This window comes from Nilaparvata lugens, chromosome 10 (genome assembly GCF_014356525.2).
Source record: "Nilaparvata lugens isolate BPH chromosome 10, ASM1435652v1, whole genome shotgun sequence".
Taxonomy (NCBI): Eukaryota; Metazoa; Arthropoda; class Insecta; order Hemiptera; family Delphacidae; genus Nilaparvata; species Nilaparvata lugens.
In genome coordinates, this window is record NC_052513.1 from 1,855,230 (window position 1) to 1,881,269 (window position 26,040).

The 26,040-nt window shown below is 32.5% G+C and overlaps 1 protein-coding gene across 3 annotated transcripts in view; it reads right to left on the reverse strand.

The window, feature by feature from the left end:
• Positions 1-26,040, reverse strand: part of LOC111064306 (secretin receptor) — a 169,742-nt gene that overhangs the window by 17,869 nt on the left and 125,833 nt on the right. For all 3 annotated transcript variants that reach the window (XM_039436091.1, XM_039436089.1, XM_039436090.1), the window contains 5 exons: positions 20,640-20,718; positions 14,760-14,884; positions 12,701-12,844; positions 7,253-7,347; positions 2,324-2,468 (listed from right to left, as the gene is read on the reverse strand). In XM_039436091.1, coding sequence (XP_039292025.1) covers positions 2,324-2,468; positions 7,253-7,347; positions 12,701-12,844; positions 14,760-14,884; positions 20,640-20,718 — 588 coding nt within the window. The remainder of the gene's footprint in view (positions 1-2,323; positions 2,469-7,252; positions 7,348-12,700; positions 12,845-14,759; positions 14,885-20,639; positions 20,719-26,040) is intronic.

The window sequence follows — 26,040 nt, forward strand, 5'->3', positions numbered from 1 at the left end:
TACAGCTAAATCTTTTTCTATTCTAAATTAATAGTATTTCCTATAATATTAATTTTTTGAATATAAATCCCTTAGAAAACACATTCACCTTTAATTTGCAATTTAAAATCATATTTGAATATAAGGTTTAGAAAAAACCGAGATTCCAATTATATAAACTATATTTACCTATAAAATTGAATGTACTCCCTAGGTTAAAGCCTAAAATTAATTTAATAGGAGGAAGTTTCGTAATCTATAAGGCCCCCCCCTTTTTAGGATTCTTCCAAAATGAATTAATTAAAACCCCTTATAATTCTCCCCAGAATTATAATTTTAACCTCATAATCTCAATATTCATGTATATTCAAATCAATTATTACATATAAGCAATTTTCCCTAAAAAAGAAAAATTTTAAGAATAATACAGCTAAATCTTTTTCTATTCTAAATTTAATAGTATTTCCTATAATATAATTTTTTGAATATAAATCCCTTAGAAAACACATTCACCTTTAAATTTGCAATTTAAAATCATATTTGAATATAAGGTTTAGAAAAACTAAGGATTTAAGTTATCTAAACTATTAACCTTCAAAGTTGAAAATATTCCTTAGGTTTAAGCCTTAGATTAAGTTTAATAGGAGGAAATTAACCCTTAAATAAATTTACAATTTATTACCTAAATCAGACACCCTATTTAGATTTTAGTTAATGAAAAAATGGCTAATATCTACTAATCATAAAGACATTGGAACCCTTTACTTTATCCTAGGTATTTGGTCAGGATTTATAGGAACCATAAGTAGTATAATTATCCGATCAGAATTAACTCAACCAGGATCTCTAATTAAAAATGATCAAATCTATAATGTTTTAATTGAGAGAGAGAGAGATTGATTTATTGATTATATGCCTTAATTGGGGCGGAGTTAGGACTCCAAGTCCTCTCTGCCACACAGCCCAGAGGAGAGTGAGAGAGAAGAGAGAAAGTGAATGAAAGAGAGAGAGATTGATTGATTGATTGGGTGCCTTTATTAAAAACCTAGGAGGGCGAAGTTAGGGCGCAGCCGGTCCTCTCTTACACTTAGCCCTCCATACAATTCTATCTATACAATACAGAGAGAGTGAGAGAGATAGAGTCATGATATTTATGAGTTTTAAAGCCCTTCACGGTGGTTTGGAATCCATATAAAGCTGTAGGAGAAAACTAACAATTTAAAAAGACTAGGAAAACAACTACATTGAATAGTAGAACTGTCACATGTTATGCAACATGTAACCTTTTTTATGCTACTTCTCAACATGTGATTCCAAGTCATTATAAAATTGATGCTGATTATTTTCAAGAAATCCCTCTAACTGGTCCTGAACCGGAACCAGTAACTATTTTCTGAGGATAGAGTTATAAAAAGACAAACATTGCAAAAATCACACCTAACAACGAATTTAAACGGGTAATTGAAACCAGGATAAGATTATAATTGTCAAGAATACCTCCCATGACAAATCCAAATAACTTTGAAAAATTCAGTGGCAAATGACACAAAAAATATTTAAACTTCCCCGTAATTAATTTTTATTGACAGAGATAATGGAATATTCTTTGTAGAAAGCAATTAGTCATTCTGAAAAATACCTCACTTGCAACATTTCTACAATATTTTTTCCTATAAAATAAGGCACTTCGATTTAATTAATTGCTCTTGACATTCTTTTTGTCTGATTATGAGTGCTGTAGGAATTTTGAATGAGATTAGAAAATAAATTATTAGTGAGGAATTCATAATTGTAGGTAAAACGGATCATTAGACTTGTATACTGGATGGAAAATATTTGCTATTAATAGGCCAATGCAGATTGGTTCATTTTTCATAATTTTGAACAGGTTCATTTTTCAACAGGAATTTTGAAGAGGCTCCTATCTACAATAATCTATTACTGGTTGTTCTCTGTTATGTTTCATAGCTTAGGTTTTTGATGAGAATAGATTAAATAGATTTTTGTTTCATTGAAATTGTTGAGATTGAAGTTTCAGTGACTTTCAATTTCTATTAAACCGCTGATGATGTACAGTGATGTAGTGCTGAAAAATCCTTAGTGTTCGGGAATCAGGGTTTGAAATTTTCATGTACACTTCCCAAATTTCTTCCCAGAGATTGAGATCGTGTTTCTTCAACTTATTGATGATTTGAAGGCGTGACGTTTAATTCAATACTCATATTATACTCATTATACCCATATTTATACTCATGGTTTATACTCATATTTTTGAAAATTATATAACAAAATTCACAATAAGTAGGTGTAAAATATGATTGAAATATAAAAGATAAATACTCACTCTCAAACTAATAAGTTCTCCGCTGGTTGCTGAAAATCGCTCCAGCCTGTTAGTCTCTAAATCTTTGAATAGTGTTGAAAATGCTCTCAACATGAACGATAGGAACAGGTGCATATGAAGTTTATTCCTAGGACATCTGAGACCTCTGTAAGTCAAGAAAAGAATTACAAAACTTCAGGAGAAATTGTTTGTTTCCGATTGTCCTACAATAGATTTGACAATTACTACGGTAAAATAAAGTTGAGAAATTCTCTATACTAACTAATATGAACGTTCATGAGAAACTTTCTATACTAACTAATATGAACGTTCATGGGAAACGTTGGTTAACGAAATAAACTATTTCAGTACGGTAGTGCACTACTGATCTAGAAAACTTTTATTACAGTAGGTAGCTTACTTTATAAACTTCAAATAAGCTTCAATAATATTATATGTGGCACAGCGATTCTCTATTAATATGTAGGAATATTCTGTATTTATTGATCCAGAATTATTTTATTTCTCTATTAGATCTTTAATAGATCTATTTAGATCTTTAGATCTTTAGGGCGTAACGTACACCCTCGCTGCCCACGCGGCGCGGGGGGCCCGGGTCTCTAGGGGGCCCGGGCTAGGGCCCGGTTAATATGTAGGCTAATATAGATTTTCTGAAAAAATAAAATTACCCGGTCCAGGGGGCTCGGGTTAGGGCCCGAAATGATAATTATATATCGCATACTTTAAAAAGAAAAATTAAATAATCATGGAAGTAACTTTTGATAGAAAAGCAGAAGATTTATTGTGGAAAATGACAGGTTTGATTCATTGTGTAAGAAGAAATATGCAATAGAACAATGTTATCAGTCTGGTTATAAATTAATATCAAGAGAATACAAGTAGAAAATAATGAATAAGGCAAGAAAGAAAAACAATCATTGTTCAAATCTACTCGCATATATCTTGAGTTGGAAAAAGAAAACAATATTTCTTCCAATCAGTGAGAATATATTTATTTTTCAATATAATTTTTGTGAGGGGCTGCTCACATTCAAAGTGATAAGTTTTATTATTTATACTAGATAATATTGAGGAACTGTTTGACTAGAATTTCAGGGGAGGGTTGGCCTTCATCATTAGAAATTGTGATATATTGTTTTGGATTTTTTTATAATTATTAATGAATAAACGCAAATTATTTAGCCTCTCTTAATCTGTGGTTACTGGAATCTATATCGACTATGTATAAGCGACTATACGAGTAGCCTATGTTATGAAGCTATACCACAGAGAAGAAACTACTTTGTGGCTATAAAGTTTAGTTCTATTCTCCTCTATTAGCTACTCAAAACCCCAACCCAAACTCAAAGATCAACTTAATAATTTTACTTGCTAATGAAAATGTAAGTATAGTTGATAGTTCATGTTTATAATGCAGACTTGAAACAACAAAACTTCAGTTTTAGTTTCACGGCCCAGGGATGCCTCAGGTGTATAATAGAGTGAACAAGCTATTTATAGGGTACCCAACAAGATATATAAAATTTGACTCCAGATTGAAAGTGCTTGACTACCATGTTATCGTTTTATTTCAGTGCTTACACTCACAATTTGTGTGCCTTTATAACATCGGAGATGAAATTTCATTTTTTACGATACCGCTGAGAAATTATTTTGAGTATTGAGGATGTCCATCCAATCTGCACTGAGTCCTCCCCTCTTTCCCCTTATATTCATGTTAAGTCCTGTATTTATATTTATTTTTACTTCATACAGTATTAATGTCCTCTTCATTTTCCACTGACTACTTTAATGAATTGATCATTCTAGGCTGAAACTAATCACTGTATTGATGATCAGGAATATTATATAATACTAGCAGGTAACCCGTGCTACGCAAGGGTCAAATTAAAAACTTGACAAACTGAAAACTTTACCTACTGCAATCTCTAACAGTTTAAAATAGGCCTATAACTATCCTCGGTAAATTAAGAATCATTATGCAAAATTTCTAGTAAATCTGACAAACTGAAAACTTTACCTACTGAAATCTCTAAGAATATTTAAAATAGGCCTATAACCATCCTCGGTGAATTAAGAATCATTATGCAAAATTTCTAGTTAATCTGACAAACTGAAAACATTACCTACTGAAATCTCTAAGAATATTTAAAATAGGCCTATAACCATCTTCGGTAAATTAAGAATGATTATGCAAAATTTCTAGTTAATCTGACAAACTGAAAACATTACCTACTGAAATCTCTAAAAATATTTAAGATAGGCCTATAACCATCCTCGGTAAATTAAGAATCATTATGCAAAATTTCAAGTTAATCTGACAAACTGAAAACTTTACCTACTGAAATCTCTAAGAATTTAAAATAGGCCTATAACTATCCTCGGTAAATTAAGAATCATTATGCAAAATTTCTAGTTAATCTGACAAACTGAAAACATTACCTACTGAAATCTCTAAGAATATTTAAAATAGGCCTATAACCATCCTCGGTGAATTAAGAATCATTGTAAAAAATAAGCACAACTCGCACTCCGCGCTCAGATTTTTCTTTGCGGGTGCTATTTTTCCGTAAATTATTAGTTAATTTTTGTTTTGTAAAGTGTTTTTATGGAAATAAATTTTGATTTGATTTGATTTTGATTTGATTTGATTTTGAGAATAGGCCTATAACCATCCTCGGTAAATTAAGAATCATTATGCAAAATTTCTAGTTAATCTGACAAACTGAAAACATTACCTACTGAAATCTCTAAGAATATTTAAAATAGGCCTATAACCATCCTCGGTAAATTAAGAATCATTATGCAAAATTTCAAGTTAATCTGACAAACTGAAAACTTTACCTACTGAAATCTCTAAGAATATTTAAAATAGGCCTATAACCATCCTCGGTAAATTAAGAATCATTATGCAAAATTTCCAGTTAATCTGACAACAAACTGAAAACTTTACCTATTGATATCTCTAAGAATATTTGAAATAGGCCTATAACCATCCTCGGTGAATCAAGAAATATCGGGGCATCGAGCTTCGCTCTCTATTTTTACTTTCCTTGCCCTACTACCATAGGTAAGGAAAGTATTGCTTTCCAAAAAAAATTAAGGTACCCCAATTTCAAGTTTTCTATACGTTTCAAGGTCCCCTGAGTCCAAAAACATGATTTTTGGGTGTTGGTCTGTGTGTGTGTATGTGTGTATGTGTGTGTGTGTGTATGTCTGTGAACACGATAACTCCATTCCTAATTAACCGATCGACTTGAAATTTTAAACTTAAGGTCCCTATACCATGAGGACCCGACAATAAGAAATTCAATAAAATTAAATTCAAGATGGCGGAAAAAATGGCGGATAATTACTAAAAAACCATGTTTTTCACGTTTTTCTCGAAAATGGCTCTAACGATTTTCTTCAAATTTATATCATGGATAGCTATTTATAAGCCCTATCAACTAGCATAAGTCTCATTCCTGGGAAAATTTCAGGAGCTCCGTAATATTCTTGAGTAAAATGGCGGAAAATGACTAAAAAACCATGTTTTTCACGGTTTTCTCGAAAACGGCTCAAACGATTTTCTTCAAATTCATACCATGGATAGCTATTTTTAAGCCCTATCAACTGGCATAAGTTTCATTTCTGGGAAAATTTCAGGAGCTCCGTAATATTCTTGAGAAAAATGGCGGATAATGACTAAAAATCCATGTTTTTCACCGTTTTCTCGAAAACTGCTCAAACGATTTACTTCAAATTCATACCATGGATAGATATTCATAAGCACTATCAACTGGCATGAGTCTCATTTCTGGGAAAATTCCATGAGCTCCGTAATATTCTTGAGAAAAATGGCGGATAATGACCTTAAACCAGGTTTTTCACGGTTTTCTCGAAAACGGCTCTAACGATTTTCTTCAAATTCAAGCCATGGGTGGCTATTCATAAGTCCTATCAAATGACATGAGTTTTTTCCTTGGAAAATTGCAGGAGCTCCGTAATATTCTTGAGAAAAATGGCGGATAATTACTAAAAAACCATGTTTTTCACGATTTTTTCAAAATAACTTGACCGATTTTTTTCAAATTTATACTCTGTATAGTTATTTATCAGCTCTATTAACTGGCATGAGTTTCCTTTCTGGGAAACTAATGGGGGGTCCACCCCATCCTTGAGAAATGGACTTTGTAACCTCCTTCTCGTGCATGAGGTAGGTAGGTAGAGCAGTTCATAAAAAGAAAACATAGTCGAGATATTTCATCTGTAGAACAGCTGTTTTGACGACTTTAAAAAAATGACGACTAAAAAATTCATTGAATTTCACAATTTACACAAAGGAAAAAGTACTCTGAAAACAATTATATATACACATATACAAAAGTCTGATCGTAGTTTTGAATATGAGCAAGGAAAGTTGTGTGAGTGTACCACACCAGATTTTTATTTATTGATAAACAGAACACAATTCTCTAAAATGATCGTGTTTATATTTCACAGCTGGCTATACGTCATCTTATGAATTTCGGGGATGCGATATTTTGATTCTTCACATACTCACTTTTTTACTATCCACAGCTGTTTCAGCCAAGGATGAATCATCCTTTTAATGCCGTTCAGCGAGTTTTCTCAAGGATGAGACCTAGTGCAATCGAATCTTTATATCATAAACCTACTATGTTCCAAATTTCGTGGAAATCGTTAGAGCCGTTTTCGAGATCCTTTAAACATGAATAACCAGATATAAAAATAACCAGATATATAAATACAGAAATTGCTCGCTTAATATAATAGGATGATTATGCAGAATTTCAGTTAAAGTTAATCAGTTGAGTAGTTAAGATGATGCGTCATTCATGAATTTCCTATATCGTAGGTGTATAAACCAATTCTCTCCTTTATCATATTATATAAATTTAGTATAACTTGGTATTTTATACTTACTTGAACGTAGCGAATATACAAAATGCAATGATAAGTGTGAAGAGTGATACACTGTATCCTACTTGAGATACAAATTTAACTATAGGAACATATCTCTGCAACAAAGAGAAAAAATATCATGTTATCATCAAGAGTGTACTTTAAATTCTAAATACTGTAATGAAGCTTCAAACAACTTCAACTCTACAAAATTAATTGGAAGCCTGATAAATAATGTGTTTCTTCAATTCTTTTCAAAATCTCATCTGGTTCAATTTTCAATGATAAAATACATTGTAAAATACTGCTTTTAATGCCGCATATTCTGTTGACAAAAGGTAGAATAAAATTCTCGAATCTTTCCCCTAAAATCTTAGTTGATTGGTTTATTTGGTCTACTTTTCAGCAATAAATTATTGAATGAAAAGACTAATAAATTGTCAAAAAAACCACAGATTTATTGATACTTAGAAAGACCGGTTTCGGTTATTACACCATTGTCAATCTCTGATAAACGTTTATCCGAAACCGGTCTTTCTAAGTATCAATAAATCTGTGTTTTTTTTGACAATTTCTTAGTCTTTTTCATTCAATATGAATAATTACCACAATATCAACTTCTCAACTACACAAAAAGCAATACATTATTTTGCCAACTTCTTCAAGTGTTGTATGTTTTGTTTATAGATACTGACCCCTATTCTTTCTCGCTCGTTCTTTCATAACATTAAATTTTTCGCACACTCACTCTTTCTCTAGCTATTCCACTCCTCATCTCTTTCTTTCACACATGTTCTTCCTCTCGCTCTATCTTTCTCTCTCTATGTCTTGCAATTTCACTATTTATTTCTTTTTCTCACACACTGTCTCCTTCTCTCTCTCTTTCACTCTCAATCACTCTCTCTCTCTCACACACACACTCACACACACACTCTCTCTCTCTCTCTCTCTCTCTCTCTCTCTCTCTCTCTCTCTCTCTCTCTCTCTCTCTCTCTCTCTCTCTATCATTCTATCTCAAGCTATTACACTCTTTATTTCTTCCTCCCACTCATCTTCTCCTTCTCTCTCTTTCTCTTCCTCAATCTCTCTATCTCTAGCTATTTGACTCTTTATTTCTTTCTCTTACTCATTTTTTCCTTCTCGCTCTTTCTCTCACTCTCTCTCTCTCGGTCGTGTGTTGATGGGAAGGATATTATTTTATATCCTTCTTAAAGAATCGAGAATTATTTGTTGAAGCACCGCCGATTTATGAAGTTATATTACAATTTTGTATTATCGTTTTTCCAATTGCATTTAATCTTTATTCTCATTGATTTATTTTTTATACTTTGTATAAGTCGTTGAATAATTAATATTACCCTCATTTAATGTAAATTAGTGTATAAGCCAGTAAATATTGTAACATACATAAATAAAAAAATCTAATCTAATCTCACTCTCTCTTTCTCTTCCGCAATCTTTCTATCTCTAGCTACTAGACTCTTTATCTCTTACTCTCACACACACTCTCTCTCTTTCTCTCGCATTCAATAATGATTGAAGGGTGCTCAACCTTGAAATTGCTCAATCATCTCATACTGTTGCCATCTTATGCGGACTAGAACTTTTGCCCCGGAAGTCCTTTGTGAATCAATCTGAGGCCATATATCATGCCGAATGATATACTGTCAATCATAATAGATCAACTCTGACTTCACAACTGCATCTACTTCAGCTCATTCAATTAGTCCTAATAGAGATGGAGTAGGTATACGAACTACTATCGTATATACGATTTATGACCAGTATCTAAATCTGTATTTGGTTCAAATGAAAGGAGATTGCACCAATTAAAGGCTAATTGATTATCAATGAACCTAATATATAATTAACAAATTCTCTCATAAATTTTTCATTCATCCAATTTATCTCATATTTAGAAATTATCAAATTAATAGTGTAGTAATAATTTATCAAAAAGCTGTCTGTTGGTAACGAAATTGACTCCTCAACACCTTTTGCAATATATTGGGTAGGCTACCTAACTTTATGATGGATGAGAAAGTCAAGAGTTTATGATGAATTGTTTCTGTATGTCATATTGTAATTGACTAGCTGAAGTTCCATCGAATGCAGGAAGCCTATTGATGAGTTTGAAATTCATTTTGTGAGATTCAACAGTTTATTGGATTCGATAATGATTCAAATTCAAACAAAAACAAAACTCGAATCGGATTCCCTTAAAATCAAAAATCAATTTTGATAGAGCTCTCAGTTTTCACTATTTAATTTATGTCTTTACATAATAATTTACAGGAATCTAATCAGTTATTAAAACCTTTCGAATATATTTTTAAAGCATTGAAATAGATCATCAACAGCCCAATAGCATTGCTAAATAAAATCATGTCATATTTTTATCTGTTATTCTTAGCTTGAAATTAATACAAAATCTGAATGAATTCGTAGATAAGCTTCTATATTTTTTTGGCATTTCTAAGCTTACTAGCTTTATGTGATTCTCAGCTCAAAATGTATCCACAAAAAATGTTATTTTTCGAATACCGTTCGTTATCCATACTGAATAAAATGTCTGAGTAATATCGTCCAACCTCATATTTATTAAAAATTGAGATACCGGTTTCAGTTGTTACACCATTATTAATCTCTGTGAAACTGAAACTAAAGTAAGGAGCAGCAGTGTTTAGGCTATACTATAACGGCCTTGCACCGCTATTGGTAGAAGTCGTGCCCTATCAAGGAACAGTAAGAACTGTTAAAGTGGGAGGGGCTTGTCTAGGCCAATGGCAGACGTTCACCTTGATAGGTCACGGCTTCCACCAATAGCGCTGCTCGGCCGTTTATTTATATTGCTGCTCTCTACTCTAGCTTTAGTATCAGATATTGATAATGGTGTGACAACCGAAATTGGTATCTCAATTTTTAATAAATCTGTAGTTTAACAATATCCATCCAGTACTTCTATTAAGTCGATAAAGGAATTAAAGATAGCTTATTCTTGGATTTATTTAGATTTTGTTTAAATTTCAAGCTAAGCTTAACAAACAAAAATATAAAATTTACACTGTTTTCAGAAATGTTGTGGAACTTCTCCATGTTGAGGTGAAAAGTATATAATTATACATGTATATGTAATTATACAAAAATATTGTTAAATCCACCAAAGATGATGCCAAATATGGCGTTGAAACTCGAGTATGGTTTTTAAATAAACTTAGTTTTGTGGATTTGACAATATTTTTGTATAATTTCTTTTCACCTCATCAAACAAAAATATTGCATGATTTTATTTATGATTCCCACTATTTATTTATTTTTTAGTTTTATTCAAGTTCCCTCTATCTGCATTTTTATTCATTCTGTATTTAACCGTATATGCACAGATTACTGTATAATTTACAAGAATCTACAGTGACGAGAACCTTACGAATATTTTGAGAGAGGTACACTGTACCAGTGTAGCACAGAAAATCAATATTTATCTTCTACTCTCCCAAATGAAAATTCTAAAATCAAATATGGAAAGAAATAACTTATGGATGACCCAATGCAAGTGATTCGATGAAAGAGATCAAACTCTCAAAGTTGGAAAAGCTGTTGGAAGACAGCAACAATCGTAAACTGACCAGAAAGTTGAGGAACTGTTGGCTTTTCTAGCTGAACTCAAGAGATTTCTCTGAAAGTGATATGGAACACACATGTCCAGTAATAGGTTACCCCACTTATAATAATGTTTTCCCCAAAGTTTTTCCACTGCTGATATCCAATATCAAAACAATTCTGATTTTATTTCCTGGAACTGGCTTTTTTAACGGAACAAAACGTTGATTCTTTTGTGAGTTTATTATACTGGGTTGCACAAAGCGGAATCTGTTTTATATCGAGTAGTATTTCAAGTTCTAAACTGATTTAACTTAATTTATCTCGGTTGATTATTGATTGATTGATCCAGGTATAGAGCATGAATATCTTAAGGTGCGTACAGACTTTCGCTCTGCTCCGCAATCGAACGTCACTCGAGCAGAGCGATTGATGATCGACCGGGGAGCAAGCTACCCATCCATTATCAGTAGCAGGCTATTTACTCTCTATTTTTAAGTACGGTATGGATTTCAAGCAAAGTTTCATTTTATCTATTCGTTCATTCATCTATTTTCTATTAAGTTTCTCGAATGGATACAACAATTTTATCAATTATTATAGACTAAATGACAAAATATTGAACTACCATTCAAATTCCCTTGCCTATAATAAACACATTGCTAGAACTAGTTTATCGAATTGAACTAATTTAACTACTAGTAATTTACTACTAACTAATAATAACTAGAACTAATTTATCGACTACATGACAGAATATGAAACTACAATTAAAATTCCCCTTGCCGAAAATAAACACATCGATAGAACTTATTTATCGAACATTGTGATCAAATAACCCATATTAGAGCTTATTTCAACTGTATTTTATAAATTGAATTTCCAGGATTCAGTGAAAACTTCACGAAAGAAGAAACACTGAAGACGGATCCTCACTTATCAGTATCACAGTCAGTGACCGCTACAGTGAAAATATAATTCCCATAAGCTCTAATGGGACTATTCCCGCTCAGCCCAGCCGAGCGAGTATGAATAGTCCTATTGGAACACATGGGATTCATATTGGAAAATATTGTATTGGACACAATGTCTGATACTGATACATAGGAATCCGCCTCGAGTGTTTCTTCTTTCGTGAAGTTTTTACTGAACTTCAAGATTTCAATTAATAAAATACAGTGGAAATTAGTAAAACAATAAAAAAATCTTAAAGTACTCTTTATTTTTTAAAAACTTTAAAATAGTTCAACAACTAGTTGAACTATTAGTCTTAAAGTACTCTTTATTTTTTAAAAACTTCAAAATAGTTCAACAACTATTTTCGGTGATCACACCATCGTCAGGTTATAAACTAATATTTTATTCACACGATGGTGTGATCACCGAAACTAGTTGTTGAACTATTTTAAAGTTAAAAAAAAAATAAAGGGTGCTTTTATATTTTTATATTAATTTTAAAAGTAGCCCATGTGATTGAAGTGTTTTTAGTGGAAATTAGTTCTAATTATCGGGTATTTGATCACAAAATTCGATAAATTAGTTCTATCGATGTGCTATCTCCTAGAGCCACTCAAACCATCGATTACGAAATGTATCACCAATCCCTTTGATCGACGTATCCCTGGGGGTCTTATGGACTTACCATAAAATAACTAAATTGATTTGATTTGAAACTTCTTTATTGTCAATACAATTTTACAAAACAAAAATATATAGATATCCTTCAAAACAATAAAGCCCAAAGGTAAAATCTGTTTGGGAAACATAATTTTTAAATATATACACACAACTCTCGAGAATAACATCAATACTGGGACTTGTATTTTCTTCAAATGAAAATTGTATGAATAGTCGAAAAAATGTACTTACAAAGAGTATTTGGTGATGCGACGAGAAATCTGTGTTGGCGACAGTCTCTCTGGAGAAACATTGCGTGTAATTTGTCCATGTGGAATTGGACTCATGGCTCCAGTACCATGTACCGTCCTCTAGACATCTTTTGGTTGCTTGCCTCTTGGAAAATTAAACAATAAGCATGATAATTAATTAATTTTGTAGGTCTGTTTACTGCAAACTCATTTACGGCTTTTAAGAGTGTTATTTTGATATATCGATAGAGAAAAGATACAAACATTATTCGTCTATGATAGTACTCATTGATACATCTTATAGTTTTCAACAATAAAATTAAACAATAAGCATGATAATTAATTAATTGTGTAGGTCTCTTTATTGCAAATTCATTTACGGTTTTTAAAGCTTATTTTGATATTACGATAGAGAAAAGATACAAACATTATCCGTCTATGATAGTACTCATTGATACATCTTATAGTTTTCAACAATTTCAATCAAGTTCTATAGAAATATCATCATAGTACCCAAGCATATTTTCCTTCATTACAGCTCTGTAGGTCTCTTTATTGCAAATTCATTTACGGCTTTTAAGGGTTATTTTGATATATCGATAGAGAAAAGATACAAACATTATTCGTCTATGATAGTACTCATTGATAAATCTTATAGTTTTCAACAATTTCAATCAAGTTCTATAGAAATATCATCATAGTATTCAAGCAGATTTTTCCCTCATTACATACCTGATTATGCTTCCCAATGCATTTCTGCTCATCTGAGTAGGCCTACAAAGAGAATAACTTATTTTGTTCTTTTGGGTGTGTTCACACATTATCAGTTTGCCGATGAGTGAATTGGTCTAATACGAGTAACGGCAAACTATTTCTGCCCAGCAGAGTGGGAATTCGTTGAGAATAGGGCATCATCTCTATTAATTCATCATCATCAATATTGCAATTCAAATTCTTTCTTTATTAAAAAAACAATCAAATTCATCCCAAAAAGCAAATAAAGCATAATATTATCCAATGTATTTATTATTATTATTATTATCTTATTGATTCAATGATACAAAATTATTATTTAAAATAATTTGGGGAGGATCAACAGGCACAGCCCGAAACAGTTCCTCCCCCGAATTTTGATTCATTAAAATAGTCCAGAAAAAAGGTTATGTTTCCTTCACTTAATAAAATTTTGTCTAATTTTCTCACCAAACACTTGAAACAATTATTCATTTTGAATTTAGAAAGATTAAGATCTGAATTGATAACAAAATTTCTTTTTACTTAGCACTCGAAACTGTAAAATAAATATAAATTTGAAATATTTTGTTCCGAAAATTAAAACAATCTTCTCCACTAGAATCACAGCTGTGATCTTCCGTTACATATTTCCATAAAAAACTTTCCATATCATACTGAATGATCATAGGCCCACTAATGATTATTTTTTCACAATTATTTTTTGGATCTTAATCTTTCAAATTCAAAATTTATTTTTTAAAGAGTTTGGTGATAAAATTAGACAACATTTTATAAATTGAAGAGAACATACGGTAACCTATTTTCTGGACTATTTTAATAAATCAAAATTCGGGGGAGGAACTGTTTCGGGCTGTGCCTGTTGATCACCCACCAAATAATTTCGTATCATTGAATAAATAAAAGAATATAATATAATAATACAATATTCAAGAGCTCGATTAAATCATTGTTCTTCTCCTGATTTGAAACTCTAAATCAGTATTGATTGAAGTTCATATAATATCTAGAGTTGACCACTCATATCAGTCTCTTCATTAGCAAACTGGTACAATTCATAGAATTGTAATTTATATATTCTATGTCTCTCAACCCTGCAATAATTTTTTTACAATTTGGTATAAAATTTGGTGATTCATTCAATAAATATCGTTCATTCATATTAAATGAGTATATTTATAAAATAACATCATAGTTTTTTTGAAAAGTTTTAAATATAAAACAACAGACTAAAAGCACAAATAAGTAGCCCTGAATACATCCAGCTTAAGAATGAATGAGTATAATTTCAATAATTCAGTACTTACAGTAGGATTGAATCCATGAAAGTAGTCAGGACATTGTAGGGACTTTACTATTCCAGCTGGGGTAGCAGGCCAACATAGTAAACCGTCCCAAACTGGAGGACAAGTCAGACCAACCCCCTCTATTCCTGTAAACAAATTTGAAAGGCTGTCATTGGCCATTCATGCTATATCTGAGAGTGGGAATGCCCCGCCCACCTATCTTGTCTCGACCAATGAGAAGCTTTCACCTTTATAGTTCAGCCAACTACCAATCATTTGGCTCCATCTATAGTGTATATTCTGTTGTTCTCTCTCTGCTCTGAGTTTACTTAAGATCGATAATGGTGTAACAAATGGGAACCTGTTTCTCAATTTTTTATTGAATAAAGTGTTGCAACATCAGGTCATTTTATACAAAGTATTAAGTTGATTTTGCCCCGAAACTTTGTTTTCGCCCCACTTGGATGTAATGAGCTGGTTTTCGTGCGTCATATGGAGGCCGAAAATGATTGTTTTCTGACCAGGCCGGTAAAAGTTTTACGGCCCTAGGGCTGTAAAATAACCTTGAAGTCAGCTGATTCTTGATTTGATGTGAACGTGTTTACAAAATGGTTTATGAAACGGAATCATTTTATGCTTCTAGAGTTGAATAAGTAGTATTCTGCAATGAGATAAAATCATTTTATTTGGATGAATAGATTTATATATTATAAACTATTCAAATTCGATTTTCAGAGTAGGGTAGAACTTCTAACCTAAACCTCCGAAGTCAACGACAACAAGCATTGTTGACGTTGACATTCAGATTGGCCAAATTTAAAGTGTGCTAAAACAGCTGATCAAATTTTTTTAAATTATTTGTGTTTATTATTCAAGAATCAAAACATTTATAATAAAATCATCTTATTGTCAATTGGAAGAATAAAAAGTATAAACTCAACCTCTTACATAATTGAACATAATCTTTTAGGCTATTTAGACAAATCAGAATAAAAAATAAAAATACTTGGACAATTTTCTGATATTCAGATTACCTCAGATTTGCTAGAGCTATGACCTTCCTTTGCTTTCGGTAGTGCCTAATAAACAATAATTTTTCTCATATTTATATTGTTTATTTTTCTGTATGGCGAAAAATAAAGTTCTCACCATGGGCACAAATGTTTTTCCGGCTCTCAATCTTTTCTAGTCCTCGGCCTACGGCCTCGGACTTGAAAACCGATTTCGAGCCAGAAAAGTCTCATTTTCGGCCCTAGGTGCGAAATATACTATTAATGTTCCTGGTACTAAGAGAAAAGAAAGTTGTAGATAGTAAAACATTAAATACAAAAATAAAAATTGATTAATTTCTTCCTTGACATTCAAATGAAGTCAATTAATCGTTTTAAATAGCAATCACTGTTTAGATGGAAATTAACGGTTTCAAAACCTTTTGATTTCATATGTTCATAGACATTGTCTGCTAACTGCTGTGATCGTTTTGTTTGTCATGTATTGACGAGTAATCAATCAACCCACAGTTTAAGGTGGATTCCGAACCACTAGGAAGTGATTTTGATGTTCATTTGTGTCAGGTAATACAGCTATTCTCGATCGGTGACCCTTCCAACGGGAGTCTCAAGAGAATGTCTCTTATCCAATCAAAGCGTTGAAAATCTACTGTAATACAACGATTATCTTTGTGACAATAAATTATTACTTTCCCCTAGACTACTATTATGTACTGGTACCATCATAAAGAAAGCATACGCAAGCTCTCTAGATTTGAAATTTAGCTCTAATTTTTTACCTGAAGAAATCCAATTTATCTTTGGTAGCCTACTACTGTACTTTGTGCCATGGAAGTATTGGTTTATCGTGATTCATAGAATGAATTGGATCTAGCTTCAATTCAATAGAAATGACGAACATATATAAATGGAATAGTATTGAAATTTATCATCGGAAACGATTCTATATCTAGAAAATAATTGAAAGTTAGAGCCCCATAAAATACAATAATCATGAGCCCCAATAATTAGAGCCCCTAATAATCATGATGATTGGTGAAGAAATGAAGAGATTGCTATTATTCAATCAATAATACATTTTTCCTGTTAACTTGAATTTATTGATAGATCTATCAATTCCACTCTATGTTCCTTTTCATGTACCTTGTATGGCTTGTCTGACATCTGAATGAAATCATCATAAAAAGGCTCTAAGCTTCGAACCTAATTTGGATGAAGTCACCAGAGACAAAATAATATAATCTTAAATATCTTTAGTCTATGACTATACTCTATGTTCCTACACATCATATAACTTCTTTGTTTCGTTTGATAGCTCAATTACACCGTTCTTGATACTCTAACATGATTATTCCAGTCCAAAATAGTATTCATTTCCTGAGTGTAGGATTCATATATAACTTCAAGAGCTGATAGTTAATTTATGATGTACAATCCTAGCCGATACAATTATAGCCGTTACACATAATCCATTCCTATGTGGAAACTGTTCAAGTCATGAATATTTTGCGTTCACAAAACCAAGTCGTATACGGCTCTTCTCTCTTTTTTGAATAGCTATAGTAGATCGTCTTGACTTCACCCTTTATTCTTCCCTACCCTTTCTTTTTCCAGTACAGTATGCTATAGTAGTAATATTTATACTTCGCACACAATGTAAATTTCAAGCCCTTTATCCTCGTAAAGCCTCCTATCTACCCTTGCACACTATACTATAATATTCAATTCACTGTAAGAAACGACACGCATTGAAGGATTTTAGCTTGTTGCTTATACAAACTCATGTCGCTTTTCAAGTCGACCACAGTGTATATATACCGTCAAGTATATGGTGTATAAACAGTTAAACACATTCTATAATATATCTATATTTTCAAGCGTATACAGATCATTACATACAGTTAGTTATAAACACATTCTATATCCATAGATGGGTCTATTACTCCCCAGCCAACGTCGCCACATTTCAACTCTCATACTCTGTTCAATACCCTCGTGAACCCCCATAAATGCCACATTGTTTCTCTCTCACCTTACGTCTCTCATATTTCTTGACCTTCAGTTGATGAGTCGTATGAGACGTGTGGATATCGTGAAGTTTAATGAACGATCGTTCACTTTAATAGAACGCGTTAAACTTGCGATCTTCGTTGCAGTATAATAATACAGTGATGCAATAATTGAGAGTTATGGGATCTTCAGAGCTAAACAGAACATTAAGTGGGGTGTTGATTAAAATCTCCAATAATAATTTATTATGCAGGGTATTTCAGAGAAACGGGAAATTTTGGAAGTTAAATAATGTTAGTAAAACAAATCTTTAAATAAAGTTTTTCTTATCGGTTGATAATAAAAATAATGTCATTTTAGAATAAATAATTCTGTAACATTTATTTTTTGAAGATGACATCTTGCAGGTATGTTCCTTTTCTACGCAAACATTCATGTAGTCTTTATCACATAATTTAATGTAATTTAATTTCATGTAATTTTGTTTTGTCTTGTTTTGTGTGTTTTTAATAAATTGAAATTGAAATTGAAATTATCACATTGTCCATGCATGGTTTGACGTAACATTATAACTGGAATTTGAAATCGCTTCTCGAATCCTGGCTTTTAATTCTGCAAGAACGGAAGAATTGAAAGCCAAGATTCGAGAAGCGATTTCAAATTCCAGTTGTAATGTTACGTCAAACCATGGACAATGTGATGAAGACTACATGAATGTTTGCGTGGAAAAGGAATACACCTGCAAGATGTCATCTTAAGAAATAAAGGTTACAGTATTATTTATTCTAAAATGGCATTATTTTTACTATTGAATGATATGAAAAACTTTATTTGAAAGATTTGTTTTTCTTGAAATTATTTATCTTTCAGAATTTCCCGTTTATCTTAAACACTCTGTACATGTCATAGGCCATTTAGAATAACATCGACAATTGTCATACATAAAATTTACACTATAATCATTGCTAAGCGATGATTTGACGAGCATACTCTCACATTAAATTCAAATAAGGCAAAATTTTATTGCTTTTACTCCAACAAAAACTGGTGAACCACCTATTGAATTAGATATAAAAATTCACAACCATGACTCTCATATCGTCTCTAGACCCAATAATTGTATCTGTGGAACAATCGGAAAAGTCAATTTCCTAAAATATCTTGGAATAATAGTTGACAATCACTTGAAATGGAACTTTCAGGTACAACACATAATATCTAAATTAAAATATCTAATATACATTTTCTATAAAATTAATACTCTAAAGGATATCAAAATCATAAGAACCATATATCATGCATACGCCCACTCCTTGTTCCATTATGGTATAGAATCATGGGGGGGTACCTTTGACACGCACTTCAATAGAATATTTACCCTGCAAAAGCATTTGATTAGTGCCGCTCTAAAACGGGCTAGACTGTATCCTAGCAGAAATTTGTTTGTTGAATTTGGGGTTCCAACGCTACGACAGGTCTTTGTAGGGAAAATCATTACATATGCCAATAGAAATAAGCAGCATCTTACTTTGAATACACATTTACACAACGTTCGTCCGTCTGTACTCAATCCTTATACTTGAAACTTTACAAGATTAACTATAAATAAACATCAATTCACATACTTCATGGAATACTTTGCTAATATAGTCCCATATCACTTTATAAACAATAGAATAACAAGAAAACTAAGTAGTGAAATAGAAGAGTGGGTAAAAGCTAGAGTTTATTTCAAGATAAGTTATGAAATGATAATTTAGTAATAACTTAAGAACATAGTGTATAATCCGTCTGTTATAGAACGTTTTTCTTGATTCTGTACGATGGGTATTATAGTATATATCCACTTTTAGTCTTGATTAATATTATAATATTTGTATTTTTCTATCGCACTCACTGCTGGCGAACAAGTTCCACTTATGCCAGTAGTGCCTTTTTATATAAATTTATTTACTTATAATATTGTTAATTTTATTATTGTACTGTATAATTCAAAAATTTTGTACTTTTGTTAACTTTATTATTTTGTGATTGTAGATTTATGTCTGTAAAATTATTTGGCAAATAAATTACAAATAATTACAAAATCACAATTAAGCTATAATTATACACAATAAAGATAAGAAAAATCATCAATATTGATATGAGTTTCATGTGATAGATTTTAAGTTGAATGAAATAGAGGGAAAAGTGAATAGGGAATTACAGTTTTGAGTAATGGAAACATACGCTTGGAATGAGTAAGAACAACTCTGATTCATTACTTCATGTGAAATCAAAATTATCCATTTATAATAATGTAAAAATAATAGTAAATATTAGGAGAGAAATTTGAGGTCTTGCTAAAAGTAGAGCTGTGTTGAGAAGCCTAATGTACTACGTACAACTTCTATGAAAATTGTGTTCTCTATAATAATACCGTACCTCATAGAGAAAACAAAGGTGCTATTCCCTCTATTCTCATTGTATATCATGATAATATTCGTCACTTGATGCCTCGTACAGTGTACATGAATGAATATTGTTGTGCTGTCCCATGGCAGAGAAAACTTCTATACTAAACATTGTTCATTCTATGCCCATGAGTATTACTTTTGCGAGATTCAATATGAATAAATAATAATACTGATCACTATGAGTAGATAATGATCATACTCTGATATTTTGAAATTGATTTTCGAGAGGCCATTGCTTAATGCTGACAGAATTTCACTCATCGAACATTTTGGAAGAATGAATTGTACATCTGTTGAGCGACGTGATAATATCTCCGTGATTGATTTTCCACCATCAATTGAATTAAATGTGATCAACGAATTTTCTAGAATGTAAGGGACTTTGTTGTCAAGTTTTGTACGAAAATAACTTGAAAATGACTTACGATTCTGAATTAGGTGACATTTGGCTTCCAGCTCTTTCACTTTGATAGTAAGCTCGTCGTCATCATTAGCTTCAGTCATCTGCAAATGAAATTGGAGAAAGTTTACAGAATTAACTTATAAATTTGTTACAGAATAAACAAATTCACAGCGAAATCAATAGCTTTCCCTCTAAGAAAATTACAAATGAAATGGAAATATGTATTGCAGAATTTTCAATATGTATTTGTTTCAGCTGTACTCTATTCTGAAAATCATGTTGGATGTTCTATTTGGGAACCTGTAGCAATTCATGGCGATCTCGTTTGCTAGCAGAGAGTATAAAATATGAAGATTTACATTATAGACTCTCTGATGATTGGTTTTGATAGGAATTTCGATATTCGAGATTGCGAACAATTAATTCTAAAATAACAAAGCTCACCGATATCAAAGCATGTCAATATCAATAAATTCAACTTCTCTCCTAGAATTATCTCTCGTAAATTGAAAACAAGCTCGTTTCCAATTTCAAAGATCTATCAGAAACATTCCGATGATAGCCTGTCTTTGATTGTTCAATGAACAGAGAACTCTTCGTCTTTCTTTCACTTTTCAATCTTTTATATTTATACTAAATTTGCTTCCACATTCAAATCACAGACGAGTTCTCCACTGTTTTAGAAGTAGGGAATCTTTTCTTCCTGTTTCAAGGTCCTTGCCAATTTTCCAAGGTATTTCGCCTGAATTTGGAGGTAGAAAGGTTCAAGATGAGATTCATCTTTATGAGAGAGTCCTCTACTCTATGTTCTTCTTATCTTTGTATCGTTTTTCTTTGTTGCTGTTACATGCATTTCTAAACGGGTATTTTGAAGTTTATAGGACAGACTATTTATTAGTTGTATCAGTGATATTTCTCTTAGAATTTAGAACTCACTTTCTTCCTATCATTCCAATAAGTAACGATGGGGATTGACTCATTCTGTCTGCACTATGATTGAAAATTACCGTTACAAAAAACTCAATGTATTTTTCATTTAGATTCTCTGAAACCAGAGAAGACTTAGTCATATTACTTATTTTATCTGTGCTGAAACTCACGTATTGGTCTGAAAATTACTTGGTATCGCAAACTTTGACACCATAGTCGAACATTTGCGGTTTGATGACGTTTTGGAATCATTCATATTACTGATTTCTTGAGTATTATTGATCCAAGCTGTTTGAGAAGTATGATGTTTTCGATGACAATTCAGTATCTTTCAGTAGATTTTCCTCTCTCATGAAAAGTTATGACAGAACAATATCGACCATGGAAGGCTTCCACTTTCACCTCTATTTCCGAAGCAGTCTACATCCAATCCATGGGCTTTTTGTCTGTATTTGGAGTTTGTCGAAAGCCTCTTCCAAGGGTTGCGTGCTAAACAGGAGAAGAAGACAGTAGAAGGAGGAGAAGAAGGAAAAGAAGAAGAAGAACAAGATGATGAAGAAGATGAAGAAGATGATGAAGAAGAAGAAGAAGAGAAAGTCAAAAGCAATTGCTGCAGCTTCCAATCACGTTCAATTACCGCAGGTGGCAGTGAACTACGATTGGTGATAAAGACTTCACCTCTCTTACAAACTTACTCACTTTCTCTCTATCTCTCTCCCACTCTCGATTCACGTCAGTTTGCAGCTTCATTTATCTCCTAACCACCCTGGAAACGATAGTGTTGTTTCCCGGTAGTGAGATGGTTTTCGAGTTGTCAGGGATGAAAATCTCTCTCTGGCCGGATAATGGATGACCGTTACTTGGTTGATTCGATTTCAGGTGTGTGCGTTTTGTTTGGTGTTGATTGATTCTGGGATTGGAATTGTTGTTAGTCTTGTCATGCTCTCTCAAGCTGCGTTCACATTGGTCATGTTCCCTTGAATTCAAGTTTTCTAAAAGCTTGGTTCAACTCCCACTTTCGCGACTCAGGTCGAGAAGAGACTCGACTCTATTCGAGAGCATGAGTGTTTCCAAATGGTTACACTCAGACCAGTCGATCTTAGGTCTCCGCGACGTCACCATTTGAAAGCACATACTCTCGACTAGAGTCGAATCTCTTCTCGACCTGAGTCGCGTAAGTGTGAGTTAAGCCGTAGAGTTGAATGGGCGATTTTGGAAACTTGAAGTCGAGTTTACATCAATTAAGTTCTCATAACCTCAAAATTATATTATTGAAAACTACAAAATAAAATTAATCTCAAAGTTTCCTTCTAACTTTTCTTGCATCATATTTTTATAATTACTTGATTTTAATATACATTCTACATTGACTGACAACGGTTTTTATTTAATTTTCCTATTTGTCGGTTAAAATGGACTAAAAATAAAATGGACTGACAGAGTTACGAATGAGGAGGTATTCCAGAGGGCGGTGTAATAGAGATCTCTTCTGCATTTTCTCAAGGCCAGACGACATTCTTGGATTGGACACATAATAAGACACGCAGCATTCATGTTAGGTATTCTGGAAGGTACAGTTGATGGACAAAGGGGTCGTGGGAGACCCCGGCTACAGTACTTAAGACAAATGAGGAAGGATCTGAGTGTTATGAGCTATGTACAATGGAAGAGAATAGCAATGGACAGATTTAGATGGAAGGCTGCCAACCAAACGATTGAGCTGTAAGAAGAAGATTTGTCGGTTGGGTTGTACCTTCAAGATTCAAGTTGAACATACAGATCAAACATGTTCAACATCTACAAAACTTGAAAAAGGGTCTACATTGGTTTAGTGGATTCAAGTTTCTGTTCTTGTAAACTTGCCTTCAAGTTTGAAAAATAAATTCATTTCATACAAAACTTGAATTCAGTATACTTGACTAATGTAAACCCCTATTTACAATCTGTTTCTCTGTATCAATTCTTTTATGTATTGTCTTCTGTATTACAATACAATACTCCACTATAGCATCATTGAATCCATCATATATTATACAGAAATTATTGTCGATTGTACAGTTCTTCATTCAGCTTTGATCTTGTTCGATTTCAGGATTGAAAATTGTTAGTCCGGTCATGCCCTCTCTATTAAGAATATTCGTTTCTCAGTATCAATACTCTTATACATTGTGTACTGTATTGAAATACTCCTCTAACCATCGTTCATTGTTTCTTCTGTTGAAGCAAAAATTTAGTTTGTCCAGTCTTTCTCTTTTGTTGACTCAGTTATGATCTTGATAGGTTATAAAATTGAAAGTTGTTGTCGAAGTTGTGAGTGACAATGTTTTTTTCTCTTCCTGAGTGTTATCACCGTACTATGTTACCGTATACGTTTCAAAAGAATAATCATCTATAACACTTTCCATGAGTTTTGGGGGGGAAAATGTAGCCAGTGCAGTACTTTATAGTGCTCCATCAATACATGACTTGCTATGAAAAATATCACGGCACCGAGCTTCGCTCGTTATTTTCATTTATTGATAAACAGAACACAATTCTCTAAAATGATCGTGATTATATTTCACAGCTGGCTATATGTCATATTATGAATTTCGGGGATGCGATATTTTGATTTTTCACATACTCACTCAATCACTCACTTTTTTACTATCCGCAGACGACGAAAGTTTCAGCTGTTTCAGTCAAGGATAAATTATCCTTTTAATATCGTTTAGCGAGTTTACCCAAGGATGAGACCTAGTGCAATCGAATTTTTATATCATAAACCTACTATGTTCCATATCTCGTGAAAATCGTTAGAGCCGTTTTCGAGATCCGTTGAACATAAATAACCAGATATAAATTTAAATAACGAGATATAAAAATACAGAAATAGTTCGCTTAATATAATAGGATGATAAACTGTAATTTGATTCAATTTGAAGTATCTCTTCCAAAATTAGAATAAATTCAACTGTTTAGTACTTGTTTTCTATATTTTCAATGATCTTGATTGATTCCCATGTTGGGAGTTAATATTAGTTTTGTCTCAGGTTTAGTCTCAGGTTCAGGAATTTCCTTGTTCCTGTTCCATATCGAATATTAAAAGACTTCAATTTGTCACAGACGATCTTAGACGATAGAAGTGTAGTATCTAGTGATAATAATATAAAGAGTTTTTTCATACTAGTGTGGTTGCTAAACTTGTCTCACGTTGCTGGAAAATAATAATAATTTATAACACTTTTTAGGATTTTTATTGGGGAAGAACATAAAGCTAGTGCAGTACTTTATAGAGTTCCATTAATACATGACCCTTTATGAAGATACTAAACTGAAATTGTCTGAGTTTATTCACCACATTAGATCATTTGAAAGAAACATGTAAACTTTTCAAATTGTATTAATCATAGAGTCTCTCTATTATACAGGCAGTTCTTCGTAGAGAGAACCTTTTTATTACTGAAACATAAAATACTTGACTTACGGTTGTTTGTATTCTTGGTTCCAAGTTGACGGAAATAAAATTCAAATAATCTTTAACTACCCCCCCCCAAGGTACCGAATAATGTACTTACTGTACTTAATGTACGGTGAAATGAAATAGGATATAGTGTATGATTTAGATAATAGATTAAGATAATTGAAATTGATTAAATTCATATACCTGAAAAAATATGAAAAATTAACAATTTATTCACTGGCAATTCATGAATACGCTAAAATCCCACAATTCTCTTGCTACATCATTGATGTAGTACTATATTATAACATAATATGTTCTCCTTCTCCCCATTTTGCTACCAAATATTAGACTCCCGAAAAATCCATCAACTATCAATCTATTCCGCAAATTTGTTTACATATTCTGAGCAGATCTCCGGACGTATTTTTCTTCTTCTTCTTCTTCTTCTTCTTCTTCTTCTTCTTCTTCTTCTGTGAGTCCCAAGGATGGAAAGTCAACCGGAAGAAGATTCGGGTCTTGGGTCGGGTTTTGTAACTGAATTTCCAAACCAATAATACACACGGAGCGAGCTTCGCCTACAAATTCGATTGATGCAACCCGCATCGCATCGCATCTTCGCTGTTCATCCGCAAAGCGAAAACCTCACAAGATGGCTTTTGTTCGCCATCTTTTGTGAACAAATGGAATGTGAAATTGTGTGTAGAGCTTTTGGTCACACATGGTTTTCTTGTGCGATTCCCCTCTGCTCTCTTTATACATTTTTCTGTTTTTTTTTTTTTTTTTTTTTTTTTTTTGGGGGGGGGGAACGACAGAAGATGCGGTGTTTCCTCGGGAAATCTAAGAATATGTTTGTGGGAAACAATACTCAAGAAATTTGTGCAGACGATTCTGAGTTCGTTTTGTGTAGTGTAGAGTCTCACTCTACACTACTTATGAAAATATTTTTCATAATATTTGATTATAATTGTCTTCCATTATTCTCCTTAGCTCTCTCAAAAATCACAAAAGCAATAAATTCTTAATTGAATAAAAAGACTAGAAATTACCT